The following is a 20,791-nucleotide window of genomic DNA, read 5'->3' as shown; positions in this document are numbered from 1 at the left end:
AGACAATTAAAGAAGATCTAGTTTTGTAGCTCTTCTAATGGGGTTATAGTAATAATAATTAGTTACAAGAACTAAAAGAGATTCAACATAAGGAGTGAAAAATTAAGTCAGACATCTAACGTTGTGTAGTTTTCCTTTTCAAAACAGAATATTATGAAATTTACTTTTAAACCACACGTTTATGTTTTACAAACGACGACAGACTTTATGTAGTTTAATTGTTGTTTTATTAAATAAAACAAAACTTTTAATAAATAATCCGTAGTGTTTTTTTTTATTTGTTTCCCCAAGCACGATGATTTAATTGTTGTTTTCGTGATAATATTGTATTAATCTTGATTGGTCTAAAATTGGGTTGGGCCAGGCCCGACCCGAAATAATATATACCTGGCCGGATTGGGAGCCCGATAAAAGCCCGAATAATTCGGGCCAAAGTCGCCCCGTCGGGCCGGAGGCCCGACCCGCGAAAATAGCCCTAATTGCCATCCCTACTTGGTGGTGTATTTGGTTTCGTCGAAACAAGCAAGTTCATGAAAACACAAGCAAGTTCATGAAAACACCATTCTCCCTCCACAGTTAGTAGGACCATGGGCCTCCAATTTCTTGGCTTCTTACCAGTTCAATTGTCGCAATTTAGGGTCTAAGAATCTTGCTCCACCTCCGAGTGTAGCACCGATGGCAATGCCCTCGTGAATGACATTTGTGGTTTGGGTATGGTGTCTCTAGATTTTCATGGGGTAGTTTTGGCTACTACTATTTGGAAGTACCAGAAATGGCAGAAGCTCTTGCTCTACGTCATGCGGTCACTCAATGCAATCATTTTGGTTTTCGCAACATTCAGTTTGAATTTGATTGCAAAGACTTGGTTGATAAGCTTAATCATTCCTCCAGTTTAGATTCATCCTTGAAATTAGTCCTCTCTGATATCAAAACATCTTGTAATCTTTTTAATACTATGAGTTTTACTTTTTGCCCCAGAACTATTAATATTGATGTTGATACTCTTGCTAAGTTTGCTATATCAACAACTGTAAATACAGTTTAGTGGCCTGGAATGCTCATTGTATTAGACACTTTATTTTGGCTGATGCCATTTATCAATGATTCTCCTAACTCTCGGCCCCATTGAGTTCTTTACTCTATGATAGTGTTTTCTGAGGCTATTTTTTCAAAATATAATAATAATAATAATAATAATAATAATAATAATTCTTACAACTAAACACCATTCCAACCATGATTCCAACCCCAAAATTGAGAATAACCATCTTTAATTCATAACTAACAACCACATACACTAATTCACAACAAATCCAATTTCATATATACATATAAAATTAAGGTATAAAACTCAAATTCATACCTCAAAACTTCTAAAAACTTTTTACTTAGCAGTCTCCATAGAACCCCTTGAATTCTTGAACAAAATTGATTGAAAAGAGATGATGAATTCTTGGGTTTGGTCTTGTCTATGGAGGTTAAAAGGAGGTTTAGGAAAGAGAAAGTTTTCCAAATTTTGATTTCTCTACCTATGGACTTTTACCAAAATGCCCTTACTCACAAAATCACATATACTTAAATTAAAGGTTAAAAGGGTAATTCCCACATAAACTCATAATTCTTAAATATCTATAAAAATTCTCGGTACCTCTTAAATACTAATCCGTACTATTGTGACCAGGGCCGGCCTCAACATTTTGGGGGTCTCGTGTAAAATTTTAAAATTGGGCCCTTTTAAAAAAAAAAAAACCATATATATTAAAACTACAATTCTATTAGTAGCTTTTTTTTTTTCTTTTAAATTGCTTCATAAATTTTTAATTAATTTTTTTTATTTATGTATAAATAATAGGAAAAAAAAATAAGCTTTTTTTTTTTAAAAAAAAAAAAAAAATTAGGCCTTAGAAAAATGGGGGCCTTGTGCAATGGCCCAAGCAGCCCAATACTTGGGCCGGCCCTAATTGTGACATTATCGGCTAATCCCTTGAGTGTTTGCTGTTGCTAAGCATAAAACATAAAAATCTCAAATTTCATATATAACATATATAGCAAACTTAAAACTCAACAAAATTTGAGAAATTATATCACAAATGTTTATTTCTAATAGGAGGACTTATTTTTATATTAACGCACATATAATCAAAATTATCTAATTGATTAATAGTAAATTACTAATAATTTATTAATTTTTATGTCTAATGATGCGGTCATTACAAAAACAATATAATTTTAATATAAAAAAAAAATGACTCCAAACTTATTGTGATATACTGTATGGCTCTCCAAGCCAAAGACAACGAATTCGAGAAAGTGTGGTGATAAGAAGCCCCACATCCAGAACCCATTAATTTGAAATTTATTTAGGTGTGTTTGCTGTACCACAATATATCACACTGGACTCGTTTGGAACGCTGTATTAGGTCGTATTGTATTGTATTGTATTATATTGAATTGTATTTTATACAATATTTTTATGTAAAACTATACGTGGTATTAACTTTTATGGACACCTAAATATATAATATTTTAGTATAAATTAAAGTTTAACATAGTATTATATAAAAGTATGATATATAATCCAATTCAATATAATACAATACAATACAACCTAATACCGCATTCTAAACGAACCCATAATGAATGTAATAATTAAAATAAGTTCAAAACAATCGTGTATCTTGTAAAAATTATACGAGAGAGAAAAATTGTCAACTCAATGCATACATATTCGAATCACATATAATTAAGTGTATAAATGAAGTAGCAGGATTCGAAGTTCTCCCAAATCCAATATCATCATCAAGTTGGAAGCAAAGGATATGTGCTGTGTATATTGTACTTTTTTTTTTCACTACTTGATAAACATAACGTCAACCCATATACCTAAAGAATTTAAAGTTATATATATTTAAACAAATTATATGACGTCGTATTAAGTGTTTTAATATTCATCGAACCACAATTATTAATCCTCAACCCCACCAACATTATTAATAAAAAAAAAATACAGTTTATTAAAATGTTCAAACTATTGAAAACACCACACCACTTATAACATATGTAAATTATAAAATAATATATTTCATGGGATTTTTCTCTTTTAGATATTCTAGGTAGATTTGGGTGCTAATAATTCAGATACCAGAAGAATATTTTGGTTATGTTGCATTCAATATATATATATATATATATTTATATATATAGTGATATTCAAAACCTTAGAGTTGGCTACATGGTATGGAAAATGAAAGCTATATGTATATATAAATTTCATATATACGTATTCATATATGCCGACTGAATCAGAAGCTGATTCTTGGATAGCTACGACATTGACTTAATTGAGAGCCTTTATTAATATCCATAGAACCCTATCCAAAGTTAGAACCCTATCCAAAGTGTGTCTGAGCTACATTCTCCATATGAGGGCCAAGTATTTTTTAATTTTTATTTTTTTAAATTTTGTTTAATTATTATTTTATATATATATTTTTTATTTTTTATTAAAAAATTAGAGGAAATTACACTCTATACTTTTTTTATATTATTCTCTTTTATTTTTACCCTCTTTTTTAAAATTTATTTTTTTTTTTTTAAATATTGTACCAATTTTGCTCCTGTCACTTCAAGATACTTTCTATGCGACTCTCTTATGTCAGGGTATTTTAGGTACAATACAGAGGTATGTTTCAATTAAATATAAAATTAGAGGTAAATTTGATTAATTGATTAATAAAAGTAGTATTTTTTAACTTACCCCAAAAATTTATTTATCGACCCCCTTAATTTTTTTTTCTTTTTTACTTTGGCCTTCTTACAAAAACTTTTTGGCTCCATCCTCATTCCATCTTCTTTCCCCCAATTTAGTCCTGTCATTATTTTAAAATTGCATGACTTTTTTAAAAAATAAAATAAAAAGAAATGAAAGAAATATTTAATTATAATACGTGCGAAATAATTTAGTATTCTCTAAAAATATAATATTATTATTATTTGTGTGAGACTCATATAATTTAATATAATAATTTTTATATAATATCACTAATAAGAGGCTAATTATAAATATAGTTAGATATTATTAGTGTCTAATAACAATCCTCTTATATTCAGTGGTGAACCAAAATTTAAATATTAGTGCTTCAGATTCGGACCGCATTGCAAGTAATGTGGAAGTTGAATCCCTAAAAAGATGGATGACGTTGTTAAAGTAGTACGTAGGAACCAACCACTTTGGTTAATTAATAATAATCAAACTATCGAAATGCTCTACACCATTTTTTTTTTATATATATTTACTAACTAAAGTTAGAGACCCAATTTTTAATTTACATCACAAACTGAATCATTATCATGAAGAGAAAAAAACATATAATGAATTATTTTCAAATATAAAATAATAAAAATCATTATAATATAATAAAATTGATTTTGTGCATGTGGTGATATATAAGTCTACTTATTTTAGAAAAAAAAAAGTAAATACTATTTTGAATTTGTGTTTTATAAAAATTAATATTTGGATATTCTATTTTCCTAAATAATAATAATTTAAATTATGTATTTTTCAAAATGCTATAAAATAGATCATGAACTTAATTTTCGTCATTTTTTTTTTAATATAATCAACTTGAAGTCAATTTCTAACACGAATAGATGCAAACAAATGTAACCAGTCTTGTCATCTCTATGTTAGGTAATCAGGTTAATATTAAGTTTTAATTTGACAAAAATTAAGCTCAACGTTTATTTTGTATCATTTTGAAAATATAAGTTATTAATTGTCATTTAACTAATCAGAGAGTCTAATCAATCTTTCTCAAAATATCAAATGGTATTTACCAAAAAAAAAATGAAGGCTTATTAGAATTGGAACATTCAAATTAGAGTAATTTGCGGCATAACCTCCTTAAGTGACCAGGTTTTTGCAACTAACCCCCAATTCTAAAATTTTGGTGGTAAAACTCCCTAAACTCGTGTTCTGTTAGCAGTTTAACATTCCCATCTATTTTTAGTTGTTAACTACCATCGTGGAATGTAGGGGTGTTCGCGGTGCGGGTAGTGCGGTTTTTAACCATTTTTTCAAACCAATTCGCACATGTAATTTTTCCAATTTTTCAAACAGCACCCGCACCGCGATTCTAAAAAACCACAAAAATTGCACCGCAAAAAATGATGTGGTGCGGTGCGGTTTCTGTGGTTTATGTGGTTTGAACTATTACATTTTTTTTTTGAAATCATCATAAAATAATTAAACTATCATTAATATAATTATTCCAAAACACTTAAGAAAATACAACAAACTTGAGACTAATAAAAGTTATAACAACAACAATAAGTCAATAATCTTTTTAATATTTCAACAACACACCTAAATCAAAATAACAAAATTGAGACTAATTAAATTCCGACAACAATATAAATTTACAACTAACATATACTTTTAGCAATAGATTAAAAATAAAACAAACACAAACTTTCCAACTCCAAATTTCAATACATATGTATGAGCTTGGGTTTGTTGCTAAGAAGAGATGGTTTGTGAAGAGTTATGGATTTCGCCCTAAGATTTATGGGCTTGGGTTGGGCTCATATGTATGGGCTTAATTAAATAAATATAAAAATTGAAATTTTAAAACATGCGGTGCGGTGCGATGCGGTTTGAATCGCGGTTTAATAATTCAAAATCGCAAATCGCACCGCACCGCGCAGTTTGGAAAAAATTCAAACCGCAACCGCACCGCGAAGAATTTCAAACCGCATTTTTTTTGCGGTGCGGGCGGTTTGAGCGGTTTGATGTACACCCCTAGTGGAATGTCTACGTGGCCACAGTGAACACGTGGGATAATTTTATTGGTCCACGTAAATAAATATTTAAAAAAATAAAAAATTAATTATTTTAAAAATAAAAAATAAAAAATAGATTTTTCTTTAAAAATTAAAAAATTTAAAATTAAAAAAACAATTTAATTTTTTTTTTTTTAAAAAAAAAAACATAACTCCCTAATTCCCTCACGCCCTCCTTCTTCTTCTTCTTCTTTCACCCTCTGCTAAAAAAAACCCTAATCTAAACCTAAAACACATTTCTTTCACCCTCTCTCTTACCGGACCCCAAGCCCGTAACCCCGGCCGCTCCTCTCCAAACCAGGTATTCATCTTTCATCTTCTTCTTCACTTCAAGATTCATGTATTGAAACTTCTGTTGGTAATCCACAAGTGCAAATCCCATCCTGGCAAGAAGAAGCTTAAGCTTTTTCATCCCATTATCACTCCAAGTTTTCAATTTAGTTGCCATATACGATGAACAAAGCATTGAATCAAACAAATTCTATTCTTGTAACAAGATAAGTCTAGGCTCATCTTCGTAAGCAATTATAGAATCAAACCCTCCTTCGCTTCCTCGACCCACGACCAACTAATTCTTATCTATTTTTATTTTATTTTCCAGATCTAGGTGGAGAGGGAGGGCATTTTCAGATTTGCCCCAAGTTTTCTAGCAAGAGAAGGAGCGGTGGAGGCGTTGCGAGAGAAGGCTTTAGATCTGGGGTTGGATGAATGTGAAGTGTTTTCAGATTTGGGGTTCTCAAATTTGGTTTGATTTTTTTTTGTTTTTTTTTTGTGTGTGTGATTTAGGTATAAAAAATAGGGTACGGTAGTGGCGTTGGTGAGCAGTGGTGGTTTCGGTAGTGGTGGGTGGTGGCTGTAGATGGTAGGTAGTGGTGGTTTCGGTGGATGTTGGTGGTGGTGGATGTCGATGGTATGAAGAAGATGAAGAAGAAGAAGAAAAAGAAGAAGGAGGTGGAGGGCGTGGGAATGGGATAGGGAATTAGGGTTTTTTCTAATATTATTTTTTTAATTTTTTTTAAAAAAGAAATTTTTTTATTTTTTATTTTTAAAATAATTAATTTTTTTATTTTAATTTTAAATATTTATTACGTGGACTAATTAAATTGTGCCACATGTACACAGTGTACACATAGACATATTAACCTGTCACTTAACACTCAAAAATGAATGGACAGGGATAAGTGCTAACAGAACTTAAGTTTGTGAGGTTTTACTACCAAAATTTTAGAATTGGGGGTTAGTTACCAAAACCTGAGCACTTAAAGAGGTTATGCCGCAAATTACTCTTCAAATTATAATATTTTTACATTAAGCTTAATCAATATACAATTATCATTAAGAATAATAAAATTTATAATTCCCCAAATCAAACAAAAATTAATTATAATTTTTAGTAAATTTATTATTTAAATGGGGGCTTAATAATATATCATTTGTTTGATGTAATTTTTAATTTAATTGGTGACTTAAGCCTACTTCTAATTGAGTGGTATAAATATGGTGTATTTGTATATTTTTTAGCACATCCTTATAAAATTAAACTCCAATAATGATGTATAATTTGTACAGTTTTTTTTTTTGATAATTTAATTATCAAAATATTTTTTTTAATTAATGTGAATATTTATTGAGAAAAAAATATTATTTTCTTGTGTTATTTTTTGTGTGTATGGTTGCCTTTTTTCTTTTAGGAAACTTTGGTTAATAGCTGTATTTTTCTTTTTAAAAACTTTTCATATAAGAGAAGAAATTCTCTATATAGAAAGTTTGCTTAAGAAAAATTGATTTTCCTTTTTGTTAGTTGATAATTTTTGTTTTGCTATGTATATAGCAGATAGTATAATCTTTTTTATGGTAGGTATTGAAGATCTTGATCTTATTTGGAAAATTTTCTGTTTTGGCATGAGATGCCTTTACAGAGTGCAATTTTGTCGCTGCAAATTAGGACATTTTTTTTAGAAAAATTTTGTACAACTAAGTAGACATGTTTGTGGATATTTCTAGGGTTTCTATGTTCTATAAATATGACCTAGAGAGCAGTCAAATGTTTCTCACTTCTTCTAGTTTCATTTTACATATTTTTTTTATCTATGTGAGGTGAGAGTTTCTTTTGTAAGAGCCTAGAGTGTTCAGCTAGGTTTTAGTACGTCCTTGTTTATTGTTCTTACACTATTCTTAGAATAGATTGAAGAGTTTAATTGAATAAGAGAAGGGTCTTCCAGAAAAGGGTCTTCGAGAGAAGACTTATCAAAGTCTTTTTTCAGAAGGAAGTAAGCACTCTCACATCAAAAGATGAAGGGAGTTCGCTGTTTGGTGGTGTTTAGAAATCATATTGGCAAAGTAAATAACAAAGGATTGTGGCAAAGCTTTAGAGGGAGTCTAAACTTATTTAAGTTAATTGTATTTGTAATTGTTTGAGACTTTACTAATTGATTTCATTCTCTGTACATGACCCTATAGACTAGGAGTATTTGAAAGAATACTGATTCCACGTATATTTCTCTTATGTCAAGTTTATATATTATGTATTATTATTTTTGTTCTGTTACTGCAAATTTGTGTTCTGTAGTAAAAAAGTTCTAATATGTTATTGCAGATCTTTACAGTCACATTTTCTTTACTATTATTAAAGAAATTTATTGGCATACGTAAAATTGGAATTTTTTATTTGGTATCAGAGCGAGACACTAAACTATTAGTGTGATCCTTTAACGTTTTTTTGTCTTTTTTTGGAATATGTCATTTTTTTTTTGCAAAAGAAAATTCCATTTCTCATCCACCACTTCTCAATGATTTTAACTATATATCCTCATTAGAAGGTTAGAATGAGGGTTTATCAAGTCCCAATATGACAAAGCATGGAGAATAATTCTTTCAAGATGATTTAATCCCATTGTAATAGATTTCAAAATTAGTAATTCAAAGTTAAAACCATTAACTTGAATGGTCTACTGAAGATGATAAGTTATCTGCTTACAATAGTAAAACTTTACATGTTACATTTAATGGAGTAGGTGAAGGTTTTATTATGTTTATATCTTCTTTTGAATCTGCTAAAAATGCTTGGTAAATTCTTCAAACTCAGTTTGAATGAATCTCTGATGTTAAGCGTTCTTGGTTATTATGCTTCAGATCAAATTTGATGGTCTTAGAATGTCTAAAAATGAAACCATGTCTGAGTTTTATGAAACATTGTTTGATATTGCTAATGAATATTTTACTATTGGTGAAAAACTTTATGAATTTGTTCTTGTCAGAAAAATGTTAGAGTTCTTGTAACACCCCACTAGTTTAGGCGTGTTAACGTGATTTTTAACTTAACTGTGCAGCTCGTTACTAATCAACAAGATTATTGAAGATCATGAATATTTAAAACTTCGTTTAACTAATTATAAATACCAAAATAACATACTTGTATTAAACCGAGATCCAGTTTTACAAAATATTTACAAATATTTCATAGTGCATGTTACAAAAGTTTGTCGCCTAGCGACTATACAAAATAAGCCCCGCTATCCCAAAGACACTATGCTCCAGCCTAACTGCCCCCAACATGTACAATTTTCATCTGCTGCTCTCACGGCTGCTCAACCTTAGCCTTATGCCCTTACCAACACATGCAAACAAAATCTGTGAGTCGACAGACTCAGTAAGAAAAGCATAAATAATAACATAGCAATAACTTAGATTATAATCAGGCGCCCATACACCCAATCACAAGCCTATCCCCGTGTCCAACACGGTGCTGAGTCAAGAACAATCATACAACAGTACTACTGACCATAATATCAGCCTATACTCGGTACGCTCTAGTCGTACCGATGTGATACTATCAAGTAGTACAGTACTATTGACTATAATATCAGCTTATACTCGGTATCCTAGTCGTACTCTAGTCGTACCGATGTGATATTGTCGAATAGCACTTAAGCCAACATACATTTATCGATATCCAGTATAATACTAAACATACTGATAACGCTATTATAATGTAATCTAACAGGCTTCACTAACATGCACGCTAAACATGTAAATACATATGCATATCATTATACTAATCTTACCTCGTTACATAAATTAAGGTGTGCCGGCCAACCTAAGTGGAACAGCTGCTCGACGAATTACAGGCCCCTAAATCACATAATTTGTAAAACTGGTAAGTGACACGCTAAATCACTTTTCGAGGACTTAAACTTGAAACTAAAAGTTTCTCTATCGATGAAAAACATGGCAATACTCTAAATATCGCAAAAATAGGAAAAATTAGGGTTCCTAAAAATGCCCCAACTGATCTTCCCATTTTGTGGGATTTTCTGGGGACCAACCAGTCAACCAGTTCCTACAGGTCCCCCTAAACCGGAATTTCGGTTCAGTGCAAGATACACATAAACTCACCCCATAACCACAAATCAAACCCAAACTTTTCCATAACATCCAGACCTGCTATTAATACCATAATAAACATATTTTATACAACAAAATAACTCAACATGCTCAGAATAAAAAATTGCCATGTAAGAGCAAAGTTTGAGCTTTTAAACTCCAACCTTGCTCACACACCACAACAACCAACAAAATAACCCAGAACAGCTCAATCAACCTCAAAATACCAAATCAAACAACTTTAAAAACTACAGAACCCTAATTCACAAAATCATGCCAAAAACCTTAACTTGAACTTTAAGAAACCAAAGAGAGAAGAGCTAAGGGATTTACCTTGACTTAGACACACTAAGGTCTTGCTAGAACACCCAAAAATGGAGTTGGAAAACTCAACTCCTTGCTAGTTTATCGAGAGAGAGAGAGAGAGAGAGAGAGAGAGAGAGAGAGAGAGAGAGAGAGAGAGAGAGAGAGAGAGAGAGAGAGAGAGAGAGAGAGAGAGAGAGAGAGAGAGAGAGAGAGAGAGAGAGAGAGAGAGAGAGAGAGAGAGAGAGAAGGTTGAAGGAAAATGTAATTTTTTTTTATTTTCTTTCTTTTTGAATAAAATGAGATAAACAAGACTACTCCACTCAATTAATAAATACATATCAGATTAATTTACTAACTTAAGGTCACTAGAAGACAAAACTTTACTTAGGGCAAAAGACAATTTTGCCCCCACCTTAATCAAAAAGTCTTAAATCCTCCTATGAGTAATTTGGTCAATTCTAAAATCCCAACTAATCCCAACATTCTCAATATCTAAAATATTCTCCCGTTACTAACAAAATATATCTAAACACTAATCCCAGCATGTGTGCGGCTGTGGTTGCAAGGGATCACGTTGGCAATGTGATCTGGGTGGTTACTTCTAAGCTGGATTTCTCAAATGCTCTCTGTGGGGAAGCGATGGCGTGCTGTCTGGCCCTTCAAGAAGCTAAAGCTCGCGGTGTCAAGTTTCTTATTTTGGAGAGTGATTCGAGGGTGGTGATCAATGCTCTTAACGGAAAAGATTCCCGGTGGGAGATTGATAACTACGTCTCTTTTTGTAAAATCACCTCTCCTTTCTTTATTGGATGTACTTTTGAATTTGTTAGTAGACAATGTAATTTTATGGCCCATAATGTGGCCAAGTGGGCTTTTTCCCATCAGAGGTTCGGCTCTGTGCCTCTATCCTCTATGCCCAAAACTATATTTTGTAATGACCGCGAGGTCTGACTGTTTTTAATCTAATGTATGCACACTTTTCTTCAAAAAAAAAAACACTAAAATCTAAAAATCTCTTAGCTACATTTAGTTAAGCACAATTCACGAGGTAAACTTTTAGCAATTTTAACTCATTAATTGTATGCGCTTTCTAGACATTTTTTTTTAACTCTTAGCTGAATTTCATTCTTTGTATTTATTTTATAGAGAAATGCTAAAGGGCACCACTGGTGCCTAGCACCCTTCTACGTGTCAATATCGCTATTGGTGCAATTAAGTATCGGGTCCCATATAGTTTAATATAATAATTTTTATAGAGTATCGCTAGCCAATTGCAAGTCGACACATTTAGAAGGTGCTAGGCACCACTGGTGCCCAATAGCAATGCTCTATTTTATATTAGCTATTGGGGGAGTGAGCTTCTTCAAATTTATTTTAATCAATATTTTATTATTTTGGCTCTACATTTCTGAATTATGTAGAGAAATAAAATAAAAAATTAGTGTATGATGTAATAAATTTGAGATAAAATAATAAAAAAATTAGTAATATATTTTAAAAAATAGATAAAAATTAATGCATGCAACAACTGGGTAATTTAAGATTTTCAGATAATATATATATAGGTTAGATGACCTAATTAATTTTGATCATGGTGCCACGAATTAAGCAATGATAAATGAACAACAATGGAAAAAAATGGCTAATAATAATATAATATAAGGAAACTTTAGTGGTATACATCTATGTCACCAATGATATAGAGCACTACTGGACCTATAAGTATACAAAAATTGCTTAAATAATAAGCTGAGTAGCTCTGAGTAAGCATTATATATTTTTCCTGAAGTGGAGCCATTTATTCATAATCCTCGTCAGTTTGCATTATTCAAACTTTTAAATTAATAATGATTTATGATATATGTATATATTTATATAGAATTAATACATAACCAGATATTACTCCACAGAAAAAGTCATCCCCAGATTTTTTGTTATCCCAATATAAATAATGAGCTACCTCACTAGTATATATATATATTTATATAAGCAGGAAAAGTTGCATCATACATGGACTATCCCACTATAAAAGAAGAGTTTCCCCACACCACTCTTCTCTGTCTCAAAATCTCTAATCCCATCATACATATATAAATAACAAGAAAAAGAAGAGATTTCTGTTAATCAATTCAAATCCACTAATATACAATGCTTCTTACATTGAATTGATATTAATATATTCTTATATTACTTCATTAATAAGACATGCATCGTTGCCAATATGGCAATTACTTTTTTTTTTCAAAAAAAAAAAAAAATCCTATTGGCCACATTTAATAAAAAAAAAATATTATGTGGGACCCCAAGAGCCAACTTTTCTCCTTGAAATTGAATTCTATTGGCCACATTTAATAAAAAATATTATTAATTCTCCTAAATTATTTTTTCACAAGAGTTTGGATATATATATATATAGGTGTGTACTAATATCGCACTACTAATTTATAGTTTGTATCCCTTCACCTATATTTTTTTATTACTAATAATAATAATAATAAAAAAAAAACTATCCTTGACCTACCTGTTATATGAAAACAAAATAAGTTGGCCATCGTCAGTAATAGGGCCTTCTGTTAATCATTTAATTCCACTACACTATTACGTACGTAAACAATAATTATATAGCGTTGCAATTTGTTCTTATGGTTGTGATCGTATCCTGTCAAGAGGTTAAGGTATTAATTTAAACTCGATCCATTTTAGTAATAGTGTCGAAACTAAAACCAAAATTATAAATAAGTTGACTTGACCATACCCACCACATAACCCATTTATATATATTCATGCAAGAAAGAACAGATAATTCCTTGAAGATTATGAGGAAAAGACTACGGTTTCGGTTTGAAAATATGTGGGCTAAGGAATCTGAATGCCAAAGCATCATCAAGGACAGTTGGTCTTCCTCCTCGACATCATCTATAAATGCCATTACCAGTAACATTCAGAGATGTTCCACAAATCTCTCTTTATGGAGTCGTGTCAAATTTGGTTCTTTAACTGAAAAAATTAAGGAGACTCATGACCAGATTGCAAAGTTGCATAATCTTCAACAACTTTCAACATACTCAGAGGAATTGGGTGAATTGGAAGAAAAATTGAATGATTTGCTTTTTAAAGAGGAAGTGTATTGGAAACAAAGGTCTAGAATACAATGGCTACAAGAAGGAGACCAAAACACTAAATTTTTTCACCAAAAGGCAAAAACAAGGCAAAAAACGAATATTATCAAAGGTATGTTTTCTAGTAGTAATTTTTTGATATTGGTATGTTGTTTATTAATTTATCACATCTCAAGGAATGTTAGAAAATCAAGGTGTATAGACAACTATACTGTGGAGGTGTTAACTCAACATATCTATAATATAAAGTGAAATTCTTAAATAATTGTGGTTTAAAAATAAACTTCTAAGACATGTTATAGGTTTCAAAAATAGTTATGTCTCTGTTCTAAAGTTGATAATAGGTTAATTTACAGAATTACAATTTTGAAAATACGAGTTTTTTTGTGTTAGAATGTCTTGATATTTTTGTAATTAAAGGAATGGTTTTGAATAAAGAAGAGGATGAAGATTATAATATTAAAAAGTATGTGGATAGGTATAGTTGGATTTAATACCAAAATTGCCTTCTATTAGTAGGTATAATTGGTGTAACAAGTTTGTTTGAAAACTAGCATAACTCTTTCAGTAGGAAAAACATGCGAAACTAAATCATGGACCTTAGATTTATTACTTAAATAATATTTTAAAGTTTTAAGTTTTGTATCCATGGTTTCTTAACTTTATATAAAACTAAAGAGGAAATTTTAAATTATATACATACATTAATTAGTTTTAGTTTTAAGTTTTTAAATTATATAAAACTATGTAACGTTAATTTTATTTTCTTAAGTTTTAATAGTTGTATTCTTGATAGGCCTTTTAAATAGGGATAATGAATGGTGCTCGAAAGTTGAAGATATGACCAAGATTATCACGAATTTTATGGACGAGTTATTCACAGCACGGGAACCCCATCTCTACCAAAAATTGAGGAGTTACTTGAAGTAGTTAAACCTGTAGTAACTTGAGATGAAATGAACTCAACACTTAGAAAACCATTTACACTAGAAGAGATAAGAAAGGCGGTATTTGCCATGTCTACGAGATAAAAGTCCGGGACACGATGGTATGAATGCAAAATTTTACCAGGAGTATTGGGATATAATAGGACCATTGGTAACCAGGACTGTGATAGATTGTATTGAGGGAAATGAAGAATTATCATTGATTAATTCTACAATAGTAACTCTTATTCCCAAAATAAAGGAACCAACATCTGTTAGTGATTTCGAAGTAGATAAGCTTATGTAATGTCCTTTATAAAATCATCTCCAAAGTTTTAATCAACGAGACTAAAGCCTTTTCTCTCAAAGGTAATAAGTGCTACACTGAGAGCGCTTTTGTTCCGAATCGGTTAATAACGGACAATGCCTTAGTTGCTTATGAGGGGTTACATAGTTTACGAAGGCATACAAGTGGGAAACAATATTTCTTTTGCAATGAAACTTGATATGAGCAAAGCCTATGATCGGGTTGAGTGGGTTTTCGTAGAGAGAATGTTGCTAAAGCTAGGTTTTGAACAACAATGGGTGGATAAATTGATGAAATGTGTACACTCGGTTCGGTACTCTTTTCAATTAAATGGGCAAATTTATGGGGAAGTAATACGAATAGAGGCTTAAGACAAGGAGATCCACTTTTCGCCAGTACCTTTTCCTTATATGTGCGAGAAGGATTTTCGGCGCTCATCGACATGCGAGAGGAAAAGAGGGATATTTTGGGTCTAAAAATAGCTAGACATGCCCCACCAATTAGTCAACATTATTCTTCACGGATGACGGTTGCTCATGTTTAAAAACTTGAGAGAGAACTTTAGTATCGATACAAAAATTTTATTTTGTATCTTGCTTGTTACAGAACGGTATATATAGTATTATTATTATTATTATTATTATTATTATTATTATTTTATTATATTATAAAATATTGGTTTTCTTGTTTTGTAGATGATTAATTACACCAAATCCTTTGCTTTTGTTTTCCCCCTAATACTCTGAAGGAATTAGAGTACAATATGTCTCCCTCTCTTGCAATGACGATGACGAAGAGATTGAAACATATACGGGATTGCCAATGGTGGTTGGAAGAAATAAAAAAGCTATATTTCGACCAATCAAAGATAAAATTTGGTCAAAACTAAACTCATGGCATACAAAATTATTCTCACAAGCCGGGGAAAAGAAATTCTTTTAAAAGCGAGTGGTACAATCTATGCCTATGTATTATATGTCGTGTTTCATTATACCGAAGGAACTTGTGAGGAAATAGAGAAACTAATGGCTAGATATTGGTGGGGTTCTTTCCAATCGAAGAGGAAAATTCATTGGCGAGCTTGGCAAAAGCTTTGTTTTTCTAAGCGAAAAGGAGGTTAGGTTTTCGAAGATTTGTTCAATATAACCAAGCGTTATTAGCAAAACGGAGGCATGGAGGGTATTGATAAATCCTACGTCTATTACGGCACAAGTTCTAAAGGCCGGATATTTCCCATGACAAAGTTTTTTGGAAGCTTCTGAAAGCTCTCATCCATCTCGAAATATGGCGTGGTATAGTTTGGGGTAAGGAATTACTTATTAAAGGATTGAGAAGGAGAATTGGGAATGGTGCTAATACAAGGGTGTTTAATGATCCATGGATTCCACGACCACCTTCCTTTCTACCTATTACAAAGGAAGTTGGTAATCTTATGATGGTATCAGAATTAATAGAGCAATCAGGACAATGGAATATAGATGCGATTCACCAAGTTTTTAGTACTGCGACTCACGACTCATTTTATCAATTCCAATTACCCCGTATGAACACGATGATGATTGGTTATGGCATTTTACTAGCCATGGCCACTTTATTCGATTAAGAGTGGATATAATGCGGCGATAGGAGGAGAAAATTTGCAACCTTCATCATCAAATGAAGTTATGGCGGCTTGGTGGAGTTCATCTTGGGCAATAAAAATTCCAAAGAAAATTCTACATTTTGGATGGAAGGGTTTTCATGAAATTTTACCCTCCTTTATTAATTATTTCGAAGACAAAGCTCATCTCATAGTAATTGTCCTATATGTGGTTTCGGGAATGATACCAATGCACATGCAATTTTTTGGTGCTCCTTCTCACAAGTTATATGGAAGGAAATGAGTTTCCCTTTTCTTGCAAGCCCAAAGAGGACACGACCTTCAAAGGAGTTACGTATGCATCAGAAATACTTGAAAAAGAAGATTTTGAGAAAGTGTTAATTTCAGCATGGACAATATGGTTTGAAAGAAATAAGAAAAGTCATGGAAGAACCATAAGAACTTCACACCAAATCAAGATATGGATTTCCTCTTATTATAATGAAATCTGTCGAGAAAGAAATAAAACCAAAAAAGGGTTTTCAACTGGGTGTACTAGTGAGCAAAGTAATACAGAGACAGTCGATAACTATAAACTATATGTGGATGCGGCGATATCAACCCCTCGAAAATGTGATTGGTTTTGGAGCGGTCATTTTCTCCTCGGACAAACAAATGAAGGCGAGCCTTATCTAAACCACTACAAGGTAAATCAATCAAAATTTACTAAGTTACTAAGTATTATGTCTCTTATAAAGCAAGAACGGGGGATAACACATACAATTTTAAAATAATATTAATAATTATCATTTGGGTCTATTTTTTAGTTTTCAGTTTATGTTTTCAAATTTACTTATGAAGGTATAAAACGATGTAATAATAACAAATGTGAATACAACTTAAATATTTTAACTAAAAATTTATAAATGGTTTTTATCTGGATTAACTTTAAAGAATTTTAATAGTTATAGTTTTCAAAATAGATATATGATTCCTTTTAGCATAGGGGTTATTTAAATTTATACTATTATATTATCATGTTAAAAGTTAGGGAAAGAGTCAAACCAAAGGGGTTTCCCTTTGGTGTTGACTCTATAATAATTATACTCTAAAATTTGAGTTTTAAATTTAAATGAACTTATTGGTTTAATTATCTCATTTGCAGGTTCCTTTTCAGTTTTCCAGGCAGAAGCAGTTGCTTTACTAGTAGGATTGCGTTGGGCTCGAAGATGTGGGACTTCCTAGTGGAGAAAGTTTTTTTCGATTCACTTTCTTTGGTCTCGGCTTTGGAGGGCAGGGCTTGTGTATTTAAATGAAGCTGGGGGTTATCTTTTACGATATTAAAGTCCTATTGTCTAGTTTTCTGGGGCATCTCTTTCTCATGTTAGCGCAACTTTAATGTTGAGGCTCATAGATGGCTAAGCATGCCACTTAGGATAGACAATGAACTTTCTTGGATGGAAGAAATCCACTCCTACTGTGTAACTCTTGTTACCGGTTGTTATCTTAACCTTTATCGGTTACCCGACAAAAAAAAAAAAAAAAAAATATACATAGATGATCATGCTTAATTTCAGTTTGCTTATTAATCCATTAAGAGCTCATTTGATACGCTGTATAAGAGTTGTATTGTATTAAATAATAAATAATATTATATTTAGATTAAGCAATGTATTGTATTAATTATTACGACTAAATTTTTTAATACAATGTATGTTGTATTATTTAATACATAATAAATGATCTGTATTAACTTGTATTATAATATTTACAAAAAATTTGGGGTCAACACAAATCTTCGACCCAGACCCGGACCCGAACCCCGGAACCGGACCCAGACTTGGACCCGAACCTAAACCCGGACTTGGACCTGGACCCGAACCCGAACTCCAGACCCTGGACCCTGAACCCCGGACCTGGACCCAGACCCGGACCCGAACACGAACCTGGACTTGGACCCGGACCCGAACCCGGACCCCGGATCCCGGACCTGGACCTGGACCCCGAAACCCGGACCTGGACCTAAACCCAGACCCCGTACCCGGTCCCAAACCCGGACCCTGGATCCCGAACCCGGACCCCGGACTCAGACTCGGGACCCGAACCCAGACTCAGACCCGAACCCCGGACCCAAACCCGATCCCAGACCCGGACCCCGGACCCAAACCCGGTCCCGGACCTAGACCCGAACCCAGTCCCGGACCCGGACCCGGTCCCGTAGTTGGTGTAGGGATCGAGTGTATTAAAAATATATTATAACGCTAATACAACACAATACAATACAATACAATACAATACAATACAATACAATACAGTACAATACAATACAATACAATACAATACAATACAATACAACACAATCCAACACAATACAATACAATACATTACAATACCGCGTACCAAACGAACCCTAATATGTTTATAAAATGTTTAACCTATTTATGACTCTATGATATATTTATGAGTTATTTAACATATATCTCCTACTTAACTAACTCAATATAATTTATATATAATAAATTATAATAAATATATAGTTGTGTACATTTTGAGTAGGTCATTGTCCAATTATTTTTGGGTTAGGCGTGTCAACCCGAAATGACATGTTTAAAAAATGGGTTAGCCGTGTTAACTCGAAAATGATCCAAACTTATTTAAAGAAAATTCAAACCCATTTATTTAATACGAGTTTCGAGTCATGTTATCGTATTTGACCCATTTACCAATAACTATACATAGTTTTTTTTTTTTAACATATTTACATTTATTTTTATGCATTTTTAGAGTCCATTTTAGTATGTATTTTAGTAGTTTTTATTTGTTTTTGTTCAAGTTTACGTTTGTTTTCTTTTTATTTCAAGTTTTAATGGCCAAATATATCATGTGGGTTAAAATGAGAGAAAATATGCTAAATATATAAATTATATGGATTTAGCATGAATTTTGGAATTGTAAAATACAATGGGTGAAAAATTCTAAGTTTAGGATGTTCAACACGCTCCGTTTGTGATCGAAAATATAGTCTGAAACTTTAAGCCAATTTTTTACTATGTTCTATTCACTTCCAGGAAAAACTTTATGAATAAAAGTTTTAGATCTTTCTTTCATCTTTCCAAAATATCTTGAATTGTTCAATTCAAAGTTATATCAAGAGGGTTATGACCAAAATACTATCATTCATCGCAATAGGAAATCAGAAAAACAAGAGAATCACAACTCTCTATCCAATGCCGCGGATCTTGCGAAAAAAATAGAAAACTTCCTAAATTTTTTCTATAAAATGAGTTGGAGCTAGGTTTCCTTTATCATTTAAACTTGGAGGCTAATTTGGAGCATAGAAGGACAGTTTGGAGCAGAAGACACTATTGGAGGACTCCAAACAGTGTTCTATCTCCTCTATCTTTATCTTGTATGTTTTTAATTAATTTTTTTTTTGTTTTAGAATGACTTTCAATAACTAATATTTTTTAAGGATTATTATGTAAAGCACTTGAGTTTATTTTATAGATTAATGTAGTTATTTAATTTCATCTTCTTCTCTTTTTTTAATTCTATACAATCTGATTTAATTTTATAATTATTGAGTGATCACCTTTAATTGTTATCTATGAATTCGAATTAAAATTCTGGAAAGTGAGATTTGATTATGTTTTGATTGTGATGGATGCAAATTGATTTAGGACGAAAGTATCTATATTATTTGTATGATTTTATGAGTTGTTTTGCTTAATGCTTTCTTTGTGATTAAACTTTACCATAGGAATATAGGGAGCTTTCACGTAGATTGGGTTTGTAAGTCTTAATCAGATTATAAACTACTTAATTCAACTTGTTAATTAATTGAATATGAAGAAGAGAAATTGGATAATTGCATTAAGAAATAAAATAAAGGATAATTGGGGATCATAATAATTCTTAATTTTATCATTGTTATTTCTTAAATTTTAATTATTTGTTTTGTGTTATTTACTTTTCTCCAATATTTTTATTAATTATACACAAAGAAGAGAATTAACTAATTGGTAGTTGATAATCAATGATCGCAGGAATGATACTCTATTTTATTATTATTACTTAGTTCGATTGTGTATACTTGTGTATCAATTTTACCGAACAAGTTTTGGACGCTATTGCTGGAGATTGAAAAATTATCAATATCAGTCTAATTAATTTTTATTCTAATTTGATTTCTTTTGCTCTTGTCTCTAACTTGTTTAGTTGCTCCTTTTGCCTATCTTAAGTGAATTTTTATATGTGTAGCAAAAGAGGAGCTAACAATCTTGCGTCTTTGAATCCTAAGACTGAGAAGTCTTGTAAGCAAAATTGAAAG

At 31.6% G+C, this 20,791-nt stretch overlaps 1 protein-coding gene across 1 annotated transcript; it reads left to right on the top strand.

Moving 5' to 3' along the window:
• The first annotated feature begins 13,313 nt into the window (after positions 1 to 13,313).
• Positions 13,314 to 17,706, top strand: LOC115720515 (uncharacterized). The gene is made up of 2 exons (XM_061106338.1): positions 13,314 to 13,761; positions 17,627 to 17,706. The coding sequence occupies exons 1-2, from the start codon at positions 13,314 to 13,316 to the stop codon at positions 17,704 to 17,706; spliced, it is 528 nt and encodes a 175-aa protein (XP_060962321.1).
• Positions 17,707 to 20,791: the final 3,085 nt, after the last annotated feature.

Source organism: Cannabis sativa, chromosome X (assembly GCF_029168945.1).
Source record: "Cannabis sativa cultivar Pink pepper isolate KNU-18-1 chromosome X, ASM2916894v1, whole genome shotgun sequence".
Taxonomy (NCBI): Eukaryota; Viridiplantae; Streptophyta; class Magnoliopsida; order Rosales; family Cannabaceae; genus Cannabis; species Cannabis sativa.
Note: the sequence above shows the minus strand (reverse complement) of the source record. Positions and strands in the feature narration are given on the sequence as shown.